The sequence below is a fragment of the Lepisosteus oculatus genome, chromosome 6 (assembly GCF_040954835.1).
Source record: "Lepisosteus oculatus isolate fLepOcu1 chromosome 6, fLepOcu1.hap2, whole genome shotgun sequence".
Taxonomy (NCBI): domain Eukaryota; kingdom Metazoa; phylum Chordata; class Actinopteri; order Semionotiformes; family Lepisosteidae; genus Lepisosteus; species Lepisosteus oculatus.
The window spans coordinates 10,049,606-10,073,203 of NC_090701.1; the positions used below are offsets into that span (position 1 = coordinate 10,049,606).

General features: G+C 36.9%; 1 protein-coding gene across 3 annotated transcripts in view; it reads left to right on the forward strand.

Moving 5' to 3' along the window:
- The first annotated feature begins 6,581 nt into the window (after positions 1–6,581).
- The window catches only part of adcy8 (adenylate cyclase 8 (brain)), an 81,069-nt gene continuing 64,052 nt past the window's right edge, over positions 6,582–23,598 (forward strand). Inside the window, exons 1-2 of one of the 3 annotated variants that reach the window (XM_015354917.2) lie at positions 6,582–6,673; positions 23,436–23,585. In XM_015354917.2, coding sequence (XP_015210403.2) covers positions 6,638–6,673; positions 23,436–23,585 — 186 coding nt within the window. In that variant the 5' untranslated portion in view covers positions 6,582–6,637. Of the gene's footprint in view, positions 6,674–6,918; positions 9,344–23,435; positions 23,586–23,598 lie in introns of those variants that run through there. The other 2 variants (XM_006634449.3, XM_015354916.2) reach the window with 2 other exon arrangements.

Sequence of the window (23,598 nt, forward strand, 5' to 3'; positions counted from 1 at the left end):
CAACTAAAATAAAATCATGATTAATGATTTTTTGGTATACCATTAGAAGTCAGAATATTAATAACCGGAAGTGATAGCACCTTTCCAAATTTTTCCTACCAACTTCTCAAGCCATGAATTTTTTTTACTTTGAAAGGTTGGGGCATTTGGTGCAATGGTCTACTACCTTTGATAAACTGAATTCAAGTTTCCTAAAATATTATCCAGAGCCTCTCTTTATCAAGCAACTCTACATTCAGTAGACTCTGTCTAGATTAAATCAAAACCTCATCAAACCCACCAGCAGGAAGGTACAAATACATTCTTCTTGGTACTGTGGGTGTTTCTTTGCCAGAGGCTTCTTCATTTCAATCATCAGGAACATGTTATCCAGGTCTGACATTTGCAATTGGTGGGTGAATCAAAATTTAAATTTAACACAGACCATAGTTATAAAAAATGTAATGCAAAATGACAATCAACTATTTAATAATAATGTTACGTTCATAGGTTTCCTGGTGTAACATACACATATTTCTAAAATAAAGGAATATAAAAGCAAAATCATTTAAAAAATACAATAATGAATAACAATAACAATAATTTATTAATTGACATTTTCAGCACTGTAGTCTTCAGCTGGAATTTCCCACAAAGTATTCAACATGTCTGGAAAGTTTAAATTGCTAACCATGATATTTTAGAAATGATCTGTCAAAAGACTATTCTTGAATTCTAATGGGAAATTCAGGTAGGAAACTCGTCTTCTGATTTTACCCTGACTCAATAAATATAAAAATAGCAAGCTTCCCTGTCTGCAGAAAAACACTTACACCTGCAGAGAAAGTTCACATTGCTTGTCAATGAGAGTTCCTCCTCCATTAGCAACTTGGCATCAGTGGACAGACAACTGTCTCCTCTTTGAAATATGCTGATGATTTTTATTGATCTAACCATCGCACAAGTGCAGAAAAAGCACGGTTGTGTTATGCTGTGCACAGTGTCAGTTCTGAAACCTAACGTGTTTCCAAAGACAAAATGAGCAAATATGGAGCAAATTAATGTCAGATGCATGAAATGATTAAAAAGTTCTTTTTGCAATTTGTTTTTAAAGTTTTAGAATGGCTGAATCAAAGTAGTCATTTCATTTCATGGTAGCCTTGCCTGGTAATGTAGCATGACTATAAATAGAGCCACTAGGAGCTTTTTTATCTGCAGTTGATGTTGGGTCTGCAGCAGAGCGGGCAGAGGGGGAGGAGGGGAGGTTGGCAACATGTAGCGTTTAACATCAAACTTCTGCATTAACAAGTAACAGAAAGCTTTGATGCCTTTGAAGGGCCTGATATGTATCGCCTAATTGCACAAACCCATGAGCTGAATGACTCCATCTACTGGTTGAACATATCCAGCTGATTTAGGCAGAATTAGGGTTTGGGAGGGATCTGCAGATGTGAGTAAAAAATTGTATTACAAAGAGGGCTGAAAGATGAAGCTGCTCAAGACCTAGATTAAAAGTACACTCTCAGTTCCTAAAAATGATGTGCTTTTTCAGAATAAGCCATCTTCAATGCTAGTGCATGGGACTAATGTGTTTCTTATGTCATATACTGTACGTATGTGATTATCTGTTGTGTATATTATATATGTGTTGTGACAACAAACTATCAAACAAAAATATCTAAGTCGAAATAAAACATAACATCAAAACACAAAATATGAGGTTCTCAGAATACAGGCATTGCCGGTCATAGAATGGATGACGTTCAGTTTTTTTCAATTACATCTTTTTTTGTAACAATGGAATGTAATCTGCCACCAGAAATCTTCAAATCAACATTCAACAGTCACATATTGTAATTCAGAAATATCACCTCATTAACTGGAACCGTCTGAACAAGCGAACATAAAGATTGGTACAATAGCAATTGGAGACACTTTCTGAAGTGTTCCATTGAACTGGGAATCCAGGAAGTTTCAAAACATTCCAGAAAAGTGATTATCTGCACAGACTGGATATAAATAGGAATAGGTTTATCTAATAAATGCATTTTGTACTCTGCTTGTGGAGAACACATCAATAGTTACACACCAAGAACAATGAAAAATTTTAAGAGCACATACATTTGTTGTAAAAACACATTTCTGCATAAGGTACCCTTACTTCATCTGGAGTTTGTTTAAGGTTCTTTATAAACACACATGGTCCTAATACATGAGAACTGAACTTTAAGCTTCTTCTTTCAAAAGATTTCAAAAGATCAGGCTGGCAGTTATATAAATAATGAGTTTACCTGGCATGTAATACAAATTGATCAGACACAAATCATTACTGATAGAAACTGCTCATACAATAACTGCATTACAAATTGTAATGACTTAAAGTGTTTCACAGTTTTTTTTTATTTTGAGAGCTCTGAAAATTTAAAGTCAATCTCCACCTCCCATTTGTAGACTTTCATGCAAAAATATACATTGAAAACGTTTGTGCATTGTCATGGCTGACTTCTCAATTAGTTTATGTAACTCTACATTTACTAAGACTTTATTAGAGTTTTATGGATTTCTGCCCCTAAGAAGCTAAACATTTTAAGTTAAACGATTTCATAAATACCTTGAAATTTCCAAATGAATTTTGAATTAAGGAAAACAATAAACAAATAGTATTCAGCAAATTATCAGTTCAGCTAAGCTTTCAACTAAGTAACTGAGAGTAGTGCTACAAAAAGAAACAGCAGATGTGACAAACACAGCTCTCCCTATAACTCATGGGATTCAATGTGCCTCACCACTTTCTAGACAGTGGATACGTCTGCAACTAGAAGACCAGTATGCTGCAGCAGAGTTCTACATTGACTACAATTTTGTGTATCAGTCCCTTCAATAACTTGCTCACTCATGTTTGTAAGCTACAGGTGAGATCTCCATCAGTTCTCAATCAATTTCAGCACCCAGCTCACCTACTGTACTTGCTCCGTGAGTTTGCAGTATATAAACAAAATCATGGCCTAATGGAGCAGATTTTGGTGGAGGCCAGGTAAACCAAGTTTGCTTAGAACGTTACTATACTGTAGGTACGAATGAAAAGATGAAAACAAAACCTCACAATTTTAAAAACACAAAAGTCTTTCTCTGTCCACTTAATCACAACAAAAGAAACAAGATGAGTTAATTTGCCTGCACTTTTCAGAAAGCTTTGTTTTGTGGGTTGAATATAGGTCTTTCTGAAAGTGTTAGCTTACGTACTTGTCAGATCTGAGAAGCTTAAGTAAGCAGGCATGTTTCCTTAGGTCAATTGCTACTGACACAGGTCAGAGCTGCACCTTACCTAATGAAATTCAGGTTTAGGCTAGATTGTGCAGTGGTGTCCTTTTTTTAACCTCATTTCTTGTTCGGAATAATACAAGATGTCAGTTTGTCAGTTATTTATTATGATTGGTTATAGCCTTATAAGGTATGTTGGTTCTTATGGTGTTTTGCTTTTGACTGAATGCGTTTTGGCTTTACTGGGATATCTAGGAAAGAGGCCACAGAAGGAACATAATACTGTATAATAATAGAAAATATTACAAATAAAATGACAGTGTCCCTCCTGGCTGGCCTTCAGTATTAATGAGGCATAATTTTTGTTACCACCTTTTTGAAGTGGTAATAAAAGCCTTTATATTATTATATTATACAAGCTTTAAAATCTTTCTAAAGTGGTTATAATAAAGCCCTTAATTAGATACCTGTATTTTATTTGGATGTAAAAAGGAGGTCCTGAAAGAAGAAAGCAAAATAAAACTAGGGAAAATCACTTAATAATATTATGCTGTCTTCGAACAGTATCTGGGCAAAGTTGTGGAAAAGTGGAATATGCATGGAATGTCTTCAGTTCATATTTTAAATTAAACTTTGAAGTCTACATTGTATAATTAAAAGGGTAATCAACCCCAACACAATTAGCAGGAACATGTAAGCCTTTCTGCAAGCTTCTGTTATAGCACTTTTATTATGACACATGTAACTAATTATAGAACAGAGATAAAACATTGGCTGGCATTTATGGCTTTCAAAAGAGGAAGGAAAAGTTTTTTCTTTTCCTCATTAAAACGTGTTAAAATAAAAACTGTTAATTGCTGTTATTCTGTAGGGGGCCAACACAGGGAGTACCATCACTTTCCAAAAATAGTGCGTTTTAATTGCATTTCAGCAAAGTAGATGTTACATCTCTCCTTCTAGAAACAGGATGCTCAGATTAAGATGTCAAACATTTTCTCTTGTTTTCGTTTATTAGGAAAAAATGCATGAAGTTTCATTCCTCAGGCTGTTTCCTAACTCATTCTCTCCTGTAAGCAATACAGCTGGGTATTAATAATATTATTATCATAATGCCATTATTAGGACTATGCATGTAGCTTGTTAATTAAAACAATGGCTGAATAAACAACAGATAAATAAATGACATACCCTTGGTTCAAGGAAACCAAGGCTAGTGAAGAGCATTTGGGCTTTTTTTATTACTATCTCACCAACAATATACCTTGATGGATTTATTTTTCGTACACGTGAAAAACAAAAACCACATGAAAACAACTTACACAATCAACATTTAATGTTCAAAATGTTGTGAAGGAATGTGATTACTAAAGAGCTTTTTTCCCCAGACAATTAGCAGAAAAAGATTAATCGTGGAACACTGCTCTGGGGTGGCACCTCAGCAACTCCAGCCCACATTTGTAAAGAGTGAAAAATGAGCAAGCAGGCTTCTTGTTTGGAGGCTAATATGCCACTCACTGACCCAGAGCGGAGAGGCTCTGTAAGCAGCACAGAGTGGTTGGCCTTTTTAATCAATTCAGTCAGTTACTGGGGAGCCCATCACCATGTTCTACACAGCACTTCAACCTAAAAAAAGTATAGGTTATACTCATGGCATGTAGCAGTGTGCTTGATAAATAGACTGTGTCAAGGTTATCACAAGGTACAATCTAAACGTATGAATCTTTTTTTTTCCCTCTTGCCCCGGGCAAAGTGTCACCACCAAGTAAAAGAGAATCAGAAGACAGAACATTAGACATGTGCCTCCCAGCATCTTTTCTAGGTCACACAGAGGGAGTAATAGGCGCACTTCAGCCATGTAGATGCTTCGCATTCATTGGCGGAAAAACCTTTTATCTATTTTTTCCAGAAATTATTATGGGCCGCTTTTTTGTCAATGACTTCTACCCTTGTGTTTCACTTACTTGTGTTTTAGAACTGGTTTTATTACATACAGGACACACAGGACTGAGCTACTATATAAGCTAACATATTTTGGATGTTCTACTTGCAACACAAGACAAATTGCTAAGAGAATAAAGACTGCACCACAAACAGTGTTATTATTTCACAACATATTTTTGGTTATGGGTGGCACAGTGGTGCACAAACACACTGTTTTAGTTCTAGATTAAGTCACCATCTGTGTGGAGTTTCTTAGTGTGCACATGTAAGTTTCTGCTGGATACCTCCTACTGTACCTTACAAAAACTGTAGATACTGTCCAGGTTAATTGGTGTCTTTAAAATGGCCCTGTGTTCTTGCAATTCTGAAATACTGTATACTTCCTCCTGTGGACTGGTACCATGTCCTTCCTATGCTGGCGCCCTGTGCTTCCAGGATAGGCTCCAGAATGCCACGATGCTAATCAAGACAATGTGGCTTTCTGATAATGGATGGATCTTTTGGATACAGGTATCAGAAATGAACCATGATCCTTTATCCTTTTCATCATTCTAAAAGAGCAGGAAAGGACACAGACAGAACCTCCCCACAAAGCATTAACTCACATAGAATTGACAATCCAGTGAAGGAGATGGATTTCTACCGTATCTGCCTAAATGGCTTCCAAACTCTGTATTCCCTCATTGCTCTTTTGACTTGGACTGTAGCAGGTTTCAAAGTGAGCAGAAAGGTACCTCACTTGCACATACTGTACAGTATGTGATTAAGTCGCAGTCTGCATTTAGTTTACAGAGGTTCGGAGAGGATGAGGAGGAAGAAAACGTGCATTTGGCCTTATGCTTAAGATGGTCAGTGGGACGGTAGATATATTGAACAATAGAATAACTTCAGGCATCTGTCATCTTCAGATTGTGTCAGAGGAATTTTGGTTCAGTTATTGATTGCATCATGGTTGCTGAAACAAATCACTACTAAGTATTACACTGAGGTCCTTATTCAGAATACAGGAGGAATAAACTCACAGTTTAGTCAAGAGAAAGAAAAAAAATCATCAGAAAAGAGGGACATACCTACGACAATACAATAGGAGTGTGACGTGAGATTCTTAAGAAGATTGAAGTCACATCTAATCAGTTCTTAAGATGTACAATTTTGTATGTGTAATCTAACCAAAGCAATGAAAAATGAAAAAGATCCCTGCTATTACTGGGGAAAGGAATGGAAAAGCACTTATATGAGCATTTGAATAATTCAGAGTCTGCAGTAAAGAAAAAGTTAAATCACCCAAAACAACTCTTTCATCCATTAAATAAATAAAAGGGGGAGGTGAGCGCTCAGTTCACTGAGGCAGGGAACGTGTGATGAGTCATGATTCAGGGCATTTTCTTTCAAATCTCCACCACTGCAAGCACGACCGGGATCTCTTCTAAAATGTTAACTGAAGCAAATCAAGGAAATGCGTTGTTTTTTGAGTCTCCAGCTTGTTGTTGACGTGAGTATACAGTACTTATTGTTGTTGTTGTGGAGCCCTACGGTGAAAAACAAAAGCGCTGTGACTTCAGACTGCACAGTACAGTACGTCCAAACCGTAACCTTCTACAACACGACTGGTATTTAAGAATAAACAATCGTTATTATGCAAACCCATTTAATTCAAGGACACACAATTAAGAAATAATATTGCTTTCTTTGTGACAGCACACGTCCCATTCTTTTCAGCATAAACTTTCAGATGCTGTTGTAAAAAAATGAACCAAAAACTATTAACGGCAAAAGGCAAGAAAAAAAAAATCAGTTTGCCCTCTGAGCTTGTGCCTGAAAGGCAGCTCATCCGTTTCATCTCGCCTCGGACATTTGGCTTGTTCTCTCCGCCGCGCTAAATTATTCGCTCCTCTCTTTGTTAGTTGCACCAATAACAAGAAAATGTTTCAAAAGAGTGTGATTGGGTGACGTCACATGGACCCAGCTGACATTGTTAGCCCTACCTCCTCTGACCAGGACTTTACTCCTCTAATCCACTCTATACTCAGCGCTAATGCTATCAACACTAATTCTAGCCAGAAGAGGAAACACGGCACCCCCCGATTCTCATGCATACAAGCTGAAAGAAAGGAATCCAAGTCGGTCAGAGACGGATTCTTCCCTAAGTGATTACCGTTGGCTGATTTTTTTTTTCTCCATTTCTTCATATTTTTTTTTTGTTCACTTGAAGAGCGCTGATTCGGTTGGAAAGGGAACTGAGCGCTGCCTGTTAACACTGTCCTGGGTCGTGAAGCTGAAGCTGCGTCTGGCATTTGGCCACCTGCACATGGAGCTGGTGTTGTACACCTCACCTTCCGATCAAAATGAGGTGGTGGATGTTTAATCAAGCAACCCAGTCTTACTTCTGGTAGAGACACGAATCTGACTCATCAAAGTCGAATCTTTTTTTTGTGTGTGTGTGTGTAATGACAGGACGAAACGGAACCGTCTGCGTTCTTCTCAAGTGGAAGATTCTAACCTCGAAGTCTGACGTCCCAGCAAATCAGAATGGGGTTTATTTCCTTTGTCTTTTTGTCTACAGACTGGGGTAGAATGATCTGTTTCTCCAAAATGTAAGGACGTTGCTTTCTCGAGAGAGGCTGGTTCATGCTTTTAAAATAAGTGCTCTCGAAATAGCTGCAAACTGGGAAATCCATAAAATGCGAAGAGTTTTTTGTTATCCGTTTAGAAGACGGCAGCGCTTTTGTGCGCCCTTACACGGAATATTCATAAAAGCATCCTGTTGAAATTAACGAAGCTGACTCATATAACCTTTATTCTGATATGCAATGAACTTGAACTTTTCGTGGACTAATTTTATATTCAGTTCGTATTCAAAGTTAATCTTGAATGTGTTTTGTGTGATACATGTATTACCTTGGGTAAGATATGTTCTTTTAAGTTTCGTGGCCGTATCTTATATCTTAAATCTGCTTTTAAGGATTACAGACTCGGCACATGGTTACTGGACTTGAACAACCTGGCTTTGTAATCGATACTAAGCGAGATATTTCTGTCTTTATCATGGGACACATGGGTGTGTCTCGAAAAAAAAATACTTTGCACCTTGCCAAAACTCCAAGCTAAATATTTTGAAAGCAATGCTCTTCAGATTTACAACCTCAGATGCCCGTTTTATGAAAGTCCGTGAGCCACGTACGCCAGGATCTACTTGTCCCAGGTTTCGGAATGGGAAGTAAAAAGCTTCACACGCCTATTCGTTTGTTTTGTTGACGTGTAAAACAGAAAATAACGGAGGCCACTGCAAACAATGGAATTATCTGAAGTCAGGTGTTCCAGTGCAAGCGACGAACTCTACACCATTAACAAAACCCCAACCAGCAACAGCAACACCAGACCGAAAAGACTCCTCTGGCAAAATGCTGTGAGACACATCACCGAGCAACGTTTCATACACGAGCAAAGTAGCGCAAAAACTATCGGTTCGGATGAGTCTTACAGCCAAAGCATTCGAAAACAATCGACAAGCAAGACAGCAGCAGGCGACAGGCACAATAATGGCGGGACCAAAGTGTTCCCCGAGAGGGCTAGCAGTGATTTGGGATTCCTCCAGATAGACTGTGCCCCGAGCAATTCTGATTTCTTCCTTAACTGGGGATACACGTACAGAGGCGTCATCTTTCCAACTTTGAGAAACTCTTTCAAATCAAGGGACCTTGAGCGTCTCTACCAACGTTACTTTTTGGGGCAGAGGCGCAAGTCCGTGGTGGTGATGAACATTTTGGACGTTTTAACAAAGTTAACCCTTTTGGTTCTGCACTTGACGTTGGCCACTGCACCAATGGACCCTATAAAAGGCATACTTCTGGGCTTCTTTACTGGCATTGAGGTGGTGATCTGTGCCTTAGTAGTGGTTAGGAAAGATACAACTTCCCACAGCTATTTGCAATACAGCGGCGTGGTGACTTGGGTAGCAATGGCCACTCAGATTCTGGCGGCGGGGCTAGGTTACGGACTGCTCGGAGATGGTATCGGCTACGTACTCTTCACCCTGTTTGCGACATACAGTATGCTTCCATTGCCACTGACGTGGGCTATTCTAGCTGGATTTGTCACATCAGCTCTTCATATTGTGGTGCAACTGGTTATCCCCAAAAATGCACAAATATCAACAAATCAGGTACGTCTTCACGTAGGTAGGGATTCGCTCCTTCTTTGCCAGCAGCCTTAACGGGAAATTTATTGCATAAGCAGAGGGAAACTTGTGCCCAGCTGTGGGAAAAAAAAAGAAAGTTCACACTAAATGCACTAGAATTCGCACCCACCTTTCCACGATAAACAGTAGGGAAGTCCTGGCAGTCACTTGAAAGTGATTATTAGAGTTTTGTCATTATTATAATTTTAACTGTTATTTTTAAGGTGGTAGCACGTTATCACTGTGCTCGCAGTCCATATTTATCGCGAAGTGATTTCTTAGAAGCGCCTTGTCTTTATATAAAGAATTACACCAAGTCAAGCCCTCATGTCATCTATAAACTACCAGGATTCTTATTTTTAAAGTCACGTTAAAGAAACAAGACTACAACAAAATGTACGTGCCCCAAATTGAAACTTTATTAAACATGACTTAAGTATTGTTTTAATAATAAATGGTTGTGGTCTACTAATGCTACACACAATTGACTATAACATACACATTCAGTGCTGATATTTATATTATTAGTCATAGGGATATTATTTTTACCATCTGGAATGACAACTGCAATGATTTTTTGGGGACCAACTAAATAAACTAAAATATTGTAAATTATTAGATATTCGACCAGCTTATATGCATGTCCGTATTTTTTTTTTGTACTCGCACTAAAAATTATAGGTATTAATGTAAACCTTCAAGCAATCCAAGAGAGCTGTCCGTCTAATGGGTGCTGAAATGTACTTTTGCAGTAAAGAGGAAAAACATTAGCTCCCTCTAGCGCTACATTTTCAAGAAATAACAGTACATCGGGCTGAGGCGAATGGGAAAATGTGTTGTACTGTAATTCAAGGGTGTTTATTTGGCTGTCCTACCCTTGGGACACCAGCTAAAAATTGAAGCTAAACAAAACCTATGTCTGTCGCTGGTTATTTATCATGTTGGGGAAAAAAACACAAAGGCGGTCGGAATCTGCTTCAAATCAATATTATACCACCATCATTTTTTAGGTTTGGCAGTATGATAAATGCAGAGTAAAACATTGACAACTGCTTTAATTTTCCGATGTCCCAATGAATGAAATAATACCGCTGACAGAAACAATACATTTAATAAGTAGCTCACAATAAAAGAAATCGGTATGCACTAGTAATCTAGCCACAGCTAGATATTGTAACCTGCAAATGTAATGATTTCATTGAAGAGTGTGGCGCGGTTACTGCGATAATAAATTACGTCTTTTAAAAAAGGATGACATCTTGATATAATCGCTCACGGGTTGTATATATAACTCCCCCAAAAGTTATATGCTGTATATAAGGTACTGTATGAAACACCGCGCGTCCTGTGAAAGTCCTGTGAAATCAGAAAAGGGAACAGTCGGCTGATTATGCGCGAGAAATGTCGCGTCCCCTTTCCGGTGACTAAATCGAAGAGCGAGAGAGGATGAGATAAATCATAGTCTTAACAGGGATTAGCCATGCGAGGCTGTTAACGTTTAGACTGTTAGACGGATTTGGTATGAGGTTGGGGTTAGGAGAAAGAAGCTGTGCCATATACCATCCTGTTGACTTGCCGTACTGTACTGTATATGCTGTATAGTGTATAAATACTGATTCATTGCTCCGCTTACTGAACGTAAAATATTTATTTTTTTAATTATTAAATTCCAAACTCTAAATCGGTGTATATTTTAAAACAGGAAAGTTGGTATTGCAAGTGAATGAATCTGCTCCAGACTACAGTATGTACCTCCAATTAAATGCGCCACTGCATGCTCCAACAAAAAGCTTTATTCATGGCATGAGCAATGTTATCTCGGTGTATACCCCCCTTGCCAGATATTGTGGAAACGACATATTCTTCAGTTGCTTAAACCATGGCTTGCATACTATGATTGAGTTCACCGTAAATTACTACAATCCTTAGCATTCTAGAATTCTAGTGCTTACTATCTTTTATGATTATAAAACATTATGAGTGGGTCATTAAATCCAAAATTTAAACTTGACCCTGGTCCATTTTAAAATTTCAGTTCTGCAATTATGTGTGTGAACAGTATACAGTATATACACTACAGTGCCTTGCCAAAAGTATTAAACCCTTTCTAATGATGTCCCATTTTGTTCAAACACAAACACGTACTGTACTATACTACACATTTTTAAAGTGTACACTATATTTTTAATCAAAACACTTTTATGAGTGAAAGAAAAATGCATTTTAAAGCAAAATGTTAATTGTGTAAGTATTCACCCCCTAGTCAATGTTGGAAACAACTACAGGTGTTAGTGTTTTTGCATAGTGCAATTTTTATCTACTTTTCAGTATTGATCAAGCTTTCAGTATTGATCAAGCCCTGTCTTGTAAGTTCTTGCCAAAGATTTTGCATCAGATTTAAGTCAGGACTTTTGGCCATTCAAAGACATTAACTATCTTCTTGTTAATCCACTGTAGTGTAACTTTGACCATGCCCATTGTGTCCTGCTTAAAGGTGAAAATGTTGAAAAAATGAAATTGTATACCCCTTATACAGTAGGTCTTTAATTGAGTAAAGCAGGTTTTCCTCCAAGATGTGCCCGTGATCTGCTCCGTCCATTTAATCTCGGTTTTGAAAAGCTTCTCAGTCTCTACTAATCAAAAATAGCCCTATAAAAATAATGCTGCCTCCACCACACTTTACATTAGGAATGAAGGTGGTTGGGTGACCTTTTGGATTTGTGCCAAAAATGTACAAATTGGTCTCATCTGACCATTAAACCTTTTGAGACATGTTTGCAGTATTACTTAAATGCTTTGTTATGAATTCCATGTTGGATTTGACCTGGGTTTGACACTCTGCCATACAGGGCAGACTTGGTGCTGTAACCAGGATATTATTGACTCAGGGAGATTTTCTCTGAACACTGCTCAGTTTGAACGTGCAGAAGATCTAGGCAGTGTCTGGTGGATATAATATGTTTTCTGTTTCTTAATGTTCAACTTCACGAAAGTGCTCAAAGACATGTTCATTCTTTGTGTTTTTTTATAGCCTTCTCCTTATCTGTACCTTCCTAAAACGTTTTTCCCCTGAGTTGTTTTGAAAGCTTTATGGTCTTCCTGGTTGAATTTTTCTAGGAATGCCCCACCCGATGGAAGGATCTTATAGAGACATGTGGACTGTATTTGTTGTGAAATAACATGAACCATTATTACTGCACACCGTCCATCCGTCTAATTGTGTGACTTGTCAAAATAATTTTGTGTACCAGAACTCATTTAGGTTTGCCGCAGTAATACTTATAGACTTAACATATGTTGGATTTTTCTTTGAAGCTGTTACTGTCTTTCACTCATAAATGTGTTCAGTTGACACTCAAGTTTTGATTAAAAATATTTGCTTTAGAAAATGGGTTTACATCATCTGTAACCCAACAAAATGTGACATAGTTGAGGGCGGATTGTGACACTGTCCTTAGCATTGCTGCATAATAGCACTGGGTTCAGTTCTGGACCTGGGGTGCTATCTGCATGGAGTTTACATTATCTCCCTGTATTTCCCCCATGGGTTTCTTCTGCTTGCTCTGGTTTCCCCCAGAAGTTCAAAGACATACTGGTAGGTTAATTGGTTTCTGGGAACACTGGCCCTTGTGTGAGTGTGTGCGCACCTGTGTCTGTCTGTGTGTGCCCTGTGATGGGCTGACATCCCCGGTGAGCCTGAGTTAAAGCAATTAGAAAACGGATGGCTGGAATATCATGTATGGGGGTGTATGGCCTTTTAAAAAAACACACTGCCTTCTGAAATCCGTTTACTTGTAAATTAGTAAAAGAAAAAAATGCATTTTATGTTTATGTGTTTAGTTTGGTGTTTGTATTTGGGATGCTGGATTGTCTGTAGCTGGAGTAATTTAAAATTAGATTTCGATAATGATAACCTTAGGAAAGATTTTACTACTAGTTTGAGTCTTCATAATTATTGCCAGTCCATCCATGAGATTCAACGGCAGCACATTAAGAAGAGTTCTTTGCATTCACTATAGCTTTATTGAGTAATAAGCTACATATTTTGCTTATTAATAGTCCCATATGTATGGGATGAAGTTCTCACATCAGCAAATTTTTCAATGAAAGCATAGAATTTCCACTGCATTATTAATATCCAGATCTTGAGCTGCATTGGATAGGTTGTTAAATGACACAGAGAAGTTATGATCAAATAGATAGAGCATTCTTAATCTCTGTCTGTTTTCAGTCAATGTACTGTATGTCTATATTTCTATAATGTTCAATCTTGGACAGATATATTTACAAGATTGTCACTGAGGATAGGCAGCTTGTATTAAAACGAAAAGCCAAAGTGGTCCATACCAACTATAGAAGAAAGCTGATTTGCATTTTCAAAGTAAAATTCTTTCCACTTTTATAAAGACTGCCAGGGGAAGAGTAAACTTTATTTTAACCATAAGAAAAAATAATAATTCCACAAATAAATATAATTATTAATCATAACCAATCTCTAAGCAGCATATACAAAAAATCATCCAATAGGCTTGGGTTATGGTTTATTTCACACTAACGCTAAGCATTTGTTGGGTTATAGTTCTGTGTATCTTCTGGACTGAATTCAAAAAGTGCCTAGAAGATACAAGGGCCCATAATCTAGCAAACCAAAAAATATATCCATGCCCTATCAAATGTTTGAAACAGTGTTAACCAGATGTTCTGGATTTAGAACAATCTGAAACTGCTTTTGATTAAATCACATTTTTATTTTGATTTGAGAGCTACATTTGCTGAGCCACAATTCCAAAACAGCGATGCTTCTCATGTTCAACTGTTTTGGCTCACAACACAGCCATGAAATTTTCACAAGAGTCAATGATCAACCATGCTGTTAAAGGGAGTGTACAGCATCATATACTGTACTTGAGGTGTTGAAGTAAAGGAGAGCATAAGTCTGTTTAAGGCCCTGGAATGTAGACAAAAGCCTAAACCTACCGAATACGCTTCTCAGAGTACAAATGCCCCTAATGGATCAAACTGGAAACACAAAAGATTCAACACTGTTCAGTAAAGCGTATTTATTTCATTCTGGCTGTGTCAAATAACTTTCATTAAAATATACCCTGTCTGGTATACTATAAAAAGGATAGTGTGCGGAGTATATGGAGCTGTTATGTTTCTCTACCTGTCACCATGAGGTACAGTCTAAAGAGCTACAGTCTAACCAGGTAAGTAATTTACTCTGTAATGGCATACTGCTTAGAGACAAGCTACCAAGGGATTCAGGATGCAGAGAAGCAATGAGATGTACTATACGTACATGACTGTTTACTTCTTTGTACGTATTTTTAGAGATCACAGAGTGAATTCAATTAATAAAGTAGTATCTATGCAGAGAATAATATTTTTTAAAAACTGTTTTAAAAAAAAACTACTGACCACCTATACAGATATAGGAAACTTTAAACAAAATTACTGTAGAAGTGTAAGGAGAACTATTACAGAAGCTGAATACACCTGCTTAGGGAAACCACTTGTGTTCCAGTCTGTCAAAATGGCGTATGGGAGTGCAGATGCACATAGATTTTTCACTGTAAATTTTGTTCTTTGTAAAGGTGATTTATCAAATTCAAGATCTATGAGATCTACAGCAGGATGTCATAATCAAATTATGAAATGAGGACCGTTGATGTAAATAAGAGAAAGCATTTTATCTCCCCTGACAACCTTATCCTGTGATCCTTTCCATATCCTTTCAATTATAGAACAAAAACAGAAAAGGAAAATGCCAGGTATTTTGACTCTCAGTCAGGATCCATGTTACAGCGGGTGCTATAGATGGCTTTAATCATTTTAATTAATCCATGGCCAAGCCTAATTGCTCTAGATCTTCCCATCAATAATCCAATGTTGGCAATTTAAAGCCTTTTCTGCACCCAAGCAGGATACAAACACTTTAGGTCAGATTCCACAGAATACATTGCACAATGCAATCACAAAATACTGTCAGACTCAAGAAATTTACTATTTTCAAAATTGATCAGAGTGGATCTTCAGAATTCTGTTATGTAAGGCCCTGATATACAGTAACAAGTACAGTATATACTGTCGTAGTTCAGGTGGGTAGCTGCGTCAGCATGCGTAGGCTGCAAAGGAACAAGTAATAGGTTTATTCCATGCTGAAAAAAAGAAGAAAGAGAACACAACGTTTCGGCCGTGGAGCCTTCTTCAGGTGTGAGCCTTCTTCACACCTGAAGAAGGCTCCACGGCCGAAACGTTGTGTTCTCTTTCTTCTTTTTTTCAGCATGGAATAAACCTATTACTTGTTCCAGTATATACTGTACTGTAGTAATCAGTAGGAATGAGAAATTGTATTGTAACATACAATTGTGTATGTTTTTTCTTCAATTGGAGAGAGGCTGGTGCTGTTTTTTAGTCTTGTAATTCCCACGTAATTCCTTAATTAGCGTTTCTGTTGTAGCTCAGATTTGAGCATTGAATTCTGTTTTAAGTGTATGCATTCTGTAAGTAAAAATCATTTATTAAAAAACAAACACCATTAAATAATGAAAAAGGTAACATCAACTCTCTGTGTCTTTAGAGGTAAGGAGCACTCTAGTTGTGTCAACATGCTAACCTAGTGCTTTCTATTTTGATATCTTATTTAAATATCCCCCATTACTCATATCTCCATGGTAAAATGTAAGTAAACTACATTAATGATATTTAAGATCCTTGTTTTATTGTGAAGAATGGCTAGACCACGAGAGATAAGCTTCCTTTCAATGTCACATTATCTTGTTCTTTATTTTAATTTAAAAATATTAACTTCTGCCCTTCTCTTAATACAGTACGTAAGTATGGAGTAAATGGAAAGTGAAGTAAACGCTGCTTGTTAATGAAAGCTCTGTATTTCAGTTAGGACTTATGGAGAGCTATTGTACATTTACCAGGTGTGGAAAACACAAGTGTAGATTTGGCTCTGATGCAGTGGCAGCCGAATATTCTGACCAGTATAAAAAATTATAGTTACCACAAACTCTTCAGATTTTGAATAAATCTTTCTATAAACATTTCTGGAGCCTATCTCTCTGGATTTTATGGCATATTGCTTAAGAGATCACACTCTGGCTTTGCGAGAAGTTGTAGAGGGGTCCCTAGGGCTGAATCCTGGAAACACTAGCACTATAATTCCTTACATTTTACAGTATATATGTATATATGTAAAGTACGGCATTTATAGTACAGTATATCCCAAATATCCCAATGTTTATATATGCAGGAATGGACCCACAGTACTTCATTATAGTTTAATGTTTCATCAAAAGGATGGCACCTCTATAGAAGGGTGTTTCAATGCACCATATTGGTACAGAACTTTATTGGAGCACTGTTTACAGTAACTATGCCATGCCAAAAGATTCCAACAAGTTGGTTTTTCTTTATTGAAAAGCTAATAATTAAGCATATGAAAGGCACCACAGATCACCCCAGGGAGCCAAAAATTAAAAGTAATAAATCACCTCGAAATCAAGAAGTAATTATTGTTGGTGAAATGTTCATCCTGTCATGGCTTTGATACCGCAGTAAGACTCTGTTCTCTGTACTCCTAGGGTTTTTTTTGTAAGAATTGTGTGGGTGATTCTTTGGTGCTTTGAGATGCTTGTTGCAAGGTAGGTGTGAATCTCCAATCTTCTGTACAGTGTGTCCTTCATTGTTTTGTAATCTGCACTGAGCGTGGCTGGAAAATATAGAAGCGTCTTTTAATCTGCCTCTGAATACATTTCTTGCAGAATACGTTTTTTTTTCTTCTTTCTTGGGTTCTTTAGTCTTGTCTGTGATTGCAGATGTTTATGAGAACATTTGGGAATACAGTGCTGTCGAGATGATGGCTATCCTGCATTTTTGTGCCTCTCTTTCATCTTTTGTTTTTCTCAGGAAATCTGATGTGATTTCCCTGAAGGTTCCTGTTGTCTGCTTCTTTTCTTAGAACACCTCAGAGTGTGCACTCCTCGTTCGTGCTCTGGTCACCTGACTTGATTTTCCTTTTATAACCAAAGGGCTTTTTGCTTGAATTATGCTCGTCATTTCCAGTGGACCTTATTCGTTTAATCATTCTCCGTTGTGTGTGCTATGATTCCAAAGCATGCTAGACAGATAAGCACAGAGGCAGACATCCTCTGTCCCTCACTTACCTAGCCCTGGAGGAAAAACCTGTCTAGGGATTAAAGTTAATTCATTTCTTCACTATATTGGGTCTTTCCACCAAATATGGAATTTAAATGTACACACTTCTGATAAACTGTTGTGGGAATGTGAAGCAAGCTACCCTGGCAAATTTTTTGAAACCCTGGTTCATTTCGAGAAATGGCTGGATCAGATTCTTGAAACCAATAACTATAGCTATAAAATGAACCAGTTAACCAACTGTGAATGTTTTCCACATGTGCCGGCATGCAATAGGCTTACATATACCAGTGTTGGGTAATTTTAAATTGCCCACAATGTCCTTTCCTTACTGCACACTAGAGCTTACTTTTTGCCTGTGAAAGTGTACCATTATTAGCGAGAGCTGGATTCTCTGTTGCCTGTGAGGTTTGCAGTGTGAGAATAAGTGGGTGGCTCAATGGTGCATGTTTCACAGATACTGTAGGCATTCATGTTGACTGTAATTGCCCTGTACATGTGCTGTATTTAGCGATGACATTGAAAATACTGATATCAAATATTGGCAATGACCAATATGGATGGCGATTAGAACTTTTTGCATTCAATAAACTATGAAATGTGCTGCAGTGCATCCTGAACTATTTTAATTTACACTTCCACATTTAGTTCTGAAGATTCTGGCTCCAGTTTGATCCTAACATACAGTAACAGATTTCAAGCAGACGATGGGATAGAGAAAGACATTGCCATCTAGTTAACATTCTGACTAGATGCTTACTGTACATTTTAGAGTACATGGACGTAATTATGTAACTAATAAACACACTAAATAATGAAGCAAATTTGAGATGATATGAAAACATAGTGAAAACAAAAAATATTGTACAGTACTTTGATACACATTTTCGTGTCTTCCCTGCACTAATCAGGCAAGAGCTTGGTAGCCAAATGTTGCCAAACTTTTACTCAGTCCCCTGTCCAAATATAGGCTGATTGTTTTAGAAATGTCAGACACTGCCATACTGAAACTACAGTTACATCAGACTTATCTGATGATTATCAATGAGCAAATGACTCGGCTGCATATTCTTACAACTCATATGCAACAGATCCATTTCATGTAGCGCTTCTAAATCTGACCTGAGGGGCTAAAGTGATTGTTATTTTAGATTGGATTACCTCCAAAGACCTATTTATATCTTCTTCACGTCACAGAGACTTCTACAAAGGGTCAGGATTAAATTAGATTATACATACATTTCGCATGCACTTTCCTCTCCTTTGATTACATATCTTGTCAGAGAACAGTGTACAAACAGTGTCATTTCAGAGCACGTGTTCCCATTTTGCTTTGTTTTTTGTCAGTGTCAGAAGATCTGGATTTGAATTTGGTCAATTTATAAGACTGTTAAAAACAGAAATTTAGGACTTAAGATTTCTCCTCATTTATTGTCATGTTGAAGGATCTTGAGACACAACTCTAGGAATTAAAGGTATGAATGGCAAGTGTTTGCATCTTGATCCAACCAGATCTTTAGCATGAATGAAGCACAGCCAGTTTACAAGAAAGATAACAGATGAAAGGGGTGAATCTGGCCAGCTTGGTTATTAATAACGTAATGATATAAATACAGTAACGCATCAAGACTCTGCTTACATGCTCCCTGTGGCTTAGCGATTACTCTAAGATTAAAGAGTTATTTATTTACTGTGTATACTTTATGTTTTATAATAATATGTTTTCATATACAATACAAAAAACCTTTATTCACAATCTGAACATAACATGTCAGTTTCCTTTCATGCACTGTGGATTCATCTCTCTGTTGACTTTAAAGTAGGAGTTGATTTGGTCAGTTACACAATGAATCATGCTAGCCTTGGTTCAACTTAAAGACAAGACTTGTGAATTCTTTCCTTCCTGTGCTCATTCAGTGACATTGCTATTTGTCACAGAAAATAGCCAAAAAAATAAGTAAAGCTACTCTGACCTACAGCTTTCAATGTTACTTTATTTGTAAGGCTCTGTATTACTTTACTCGTGAACTGGATGACATTTTCTACTTCTATACCTCTATACCTCTACCTTATTGACCTAACCATTATTATTTTCATGTAAAGCAAATTATACAGAAATTTGTCTGCAAATTTTATCAGCATTGAAAGTACCAACCTTGCGATGTACAGTAATAAGAGAATATGTAGATGAGAAGATCTCAAATATACTGTACACATACAGTGTAAGTATTGCATCACATCAGTACTTAAAGCATTGTTTCAGCTTTGTGACAGTTTTCTGAATACATTTTGACAGGTGATATGTAGTTTCCAAGCATTAGAGCTACAGTATCTATGTTCCAGTCTGCTTCTCTATGACCAAATTCTGTAACATAAAAGATTGGAAAAGTCATTATTTATCATATCAGTTGGAAATCACATATGTCTCTTGTTTTATCCTACATTACATTGCTGAAGACAATATCTCCTTCTTGCCAGGCCAGTGTTAGGGTTTTATATTTTTTTCCTGATTTCCTTATTTAAAGTTTGCTGATCTGCCAAATTTTAATACGTGCTTTTCCAAAGTTTGTAAGCAATCAATGCAATTTTAAGCATTGCAGTTGCTGGTGGTTTTAGTGAACATCAACTTAATGTTGAAGAAATCAAATTTGCACAAATTCTGTAATTTGTCATATTTTCTAAAAAGTAAATACCAACACTAAGTACTATTTCAACCATGGAAAGTTATTTACTAGTTATTTGCTAGTTTTGTTTGGAAAACATTTTAATTGTAGTTGTTATACAGCTTCTGCAATCAAATAAAAAAATATAATATATTATAGTTAGAGTTAAGAGGAACATATACAGTACAGCTAGTAAAAGCATACTGACTTAGAAACAGCCTCTTACGGTGCTCCGTAGTTGCTACCATGACTTTTGTGTTTTAAAAGATCAGCAAACTCCAAATAAGGAGTGCAAATGATACTGTGCATTTGAGTTAAAATATTAATGCCCAAAGAATTGTTGTTGCTCATCAGTGGCAGTGATATGCGTGACGAGCTGTTGTAGAAAATAGTGAGGCAAAGTGTTTCATAATTAAACACATAATCCATTTATGCATAAATGGACACCTACTATTGAATAGCAAACTACAGAGGTATTTGAATCGCTGGGTTAGAGAACAATTTATCATTCATTAGAAATGTTTTTCCAGTCTTCCCTTTGTGCAGCATGACATACCAAATTACAATTTTAAGACCCTCCCCATTGATTAATTTAAACATAGTCATGTCCAATTTACATTTTCAACTCAGACTTTCACGTTCTCCAGCTGTTCCATGACAGTTTAATGCAACTGAACAGTTAACAGTTGAATATATGAATTATCTCCTGATCATATTTGTGAAAGTTCTGGGGTTAACTTACAGAAATCATTTTACTGATATTGTAGTTGAAATGGAGTTTGCACTCCTTAACAATAGCTCAGGTGGGAAGCTGCGTCAGAATGCGTAATCTGCAAAGGAACAAGTAATAGGTTTATTCCATGCTGAAGAGAGAAGAGAGAAAACAACGTTTCGGCTATGATCTGAAACATTGCGTTTTCTCTCTTCTCCTTTACAATACTACTTCTTTTCAAATGCTGAGTACATTTGAATAATCATAGCTATGCTGGTGCAATTCAACATTTTAACTTCACATTATACATTCACATCCATCTTTAAGGTTCATGTTTTTTTATTTTTACGTATCACTAATTAACAAGAAGTATACCTTGAAACGGTATGCCTTACAGTATAGCTTGACACATTTCAATCAACTACAATGCTTTTCATGAAGCATAATACTGTATGTCCATGATAACAAACATACCATAGAGCAGTTCAGGATAAAACATTAGTCTCTTAATTTAATTAGATTCTTGTAAGTCAATATTTCAATGTTTTTTGTATTTAGGCTTTTAGCCAATTGTTAATTGTACACTGTTTTAATAGTTTTATCGATTGAATTTTAGGTGGACAATTTTAATTTGTTATTTAAAAAATGAGATTAAATTTAAAAAATGTTTTAGGGTTTTATTTTTTTTGTTTTAGATTTGGTACATTATAAGCATAAGGTACAGACTAAGACATTAAAACCATTTTTTAGATTTACTAACTGTGAGATAATGTGAATAAACAGTGGCTGGAAGCACACAAAGACAAACATAACCCACTTTCCCGTGTCACCCTAGTGACTCTGTTCATCCCTGACTACACCTACAGTAGATATACACATAATGCTGTCTAAAAAACTGTCTATTTCTTACCTGCTTTTATGCGTGTGAAAATGAGAACTGTCCTAAATTAGGAAGTACAGTATGTATTCGAGAGTCAACTCACACCAAAATAGAGAATTAAAAGTGCATAAATTGAAAACTACCTGGTGTGACTGTGTGGAAGCACCAGTAAAAAGTCAACGTCCCAGGTGAGGGGACAGAAGCACCTGTGTGAGGTTAGCAGGAACCAAAAATAGCAGGGACTAGATTTCTTCACAGATGTATAGAGTATTAGGAAATTATTTTAATAGTTTTTTTTTTTTGGGGGGGGGGGGGTTTGGAAACAAAAAAACAAACCTCAAAATGACCAGATGTGGGTTCCAGTAGCATGGAGTGATGATAAGTGAAGACTATGACTGTCCTGGCCAGAGGATTGTTGGTTCAGATCTCATATTTTGTGCTGTATCCTTGATCAAAATATTTCATTCTGATCGGTCCACTAAGTGCCCCGTTATTTAGATGTGTACTCCCATAGTATTATTAAAACCATAGCAAAAATATAAATAAGTCAAAACTGTATTTTCTGAACATCATTGTTTTTCTGAATATTTAAGCAGCACAAGTGAGATGAACTTTCCTCTATGACCAAAATTAATTAGTATATGCAAATTCTGGCACTACAATCAAGTCATTGCAGAAGGAGTATTTGCATGTACTGACTCCCTCTGCACAAAGGTGCTCATTAAAATGAACTCATTAGATGTCTAATAAGGATGAGTGCAGATACATGTATACTGTAACCAGGCTAGATTTTGTAGATACTGTACTGCACTATGCATGTTTACTGTGTATAGCTGTGCAGAAGACTAGGATAAAGGTGCAGGTGCACAGACATGTCTGAGCTTGTTATTTTTCCATCTGAAAGGCAGGCAAGGGAGTGGTCCTCTGTAGATTTCTTCAGGATCCAAAATCAGACAAAGCACAGAACTAAGAGTGCAGCTTCACTTAAGACTCTCTGACTTTACCTCAGAATCTTAAAACGTTTTCTGGGAAACCCTAACTTTTACAAACTCAAAAAGCAAAAAGAAGGTTGCACATGCTATACTTTTCAGAGCAAGCTGTGTGTTGTAACTAGTATTATACAGTAAATGTTTTACATTTTCCTTTTGGCTGGTTTTCTTGTAATAACTGCATCGCCAGGTCTCATTTTTACCAATTCAAAGTTGATTACTGCACATTTGATATACAGAATAATGCTGAAAGACCATGCTGTGAAACTAGTACAGTACTTGTAATGTAAGAAAAAAATATTACAAATTTTGATTCAAACACTACACTAAGACATGTGTTGAACCCTTGTTTTAAGGTACACTAAGTACATTAAGCAACATTTTCAGTACATACAGTACTGTATTTTCTTTTGATGGACTAGAAAAGGCGTCAAAGCATATCCTTCTGTTCTCCTTTGTACTCAATACTAAAGAAAATAAAGTTACATATTGTAGATACTACGGTATATAAATCTCCTCTTGCTGTTAATTCTAAATTATTTTCAAGGCCATTAAAAAACCAGTGGACATCTACTGCATTGCTTTAGAAATTTAGAAATTCATATTTGGTTTGTGTGCATGTTTTGCTTGCAGGCCTTTGACACATCTTTTTTCTTCTCCCCAGCTGGTGGCCCAGGCAGTGTTGTTCATGTGTATGAACACAGCAGGAATGTTCATCAGTTACCTGTCTGACAGAGCACAGCGGCAAGCCTTTCTAGAGACCAGGAGATGTATAGAAGCCAGGCTGAGATTGGAGACAGAAAACCAGAGACAGGTATGCGAGAGCT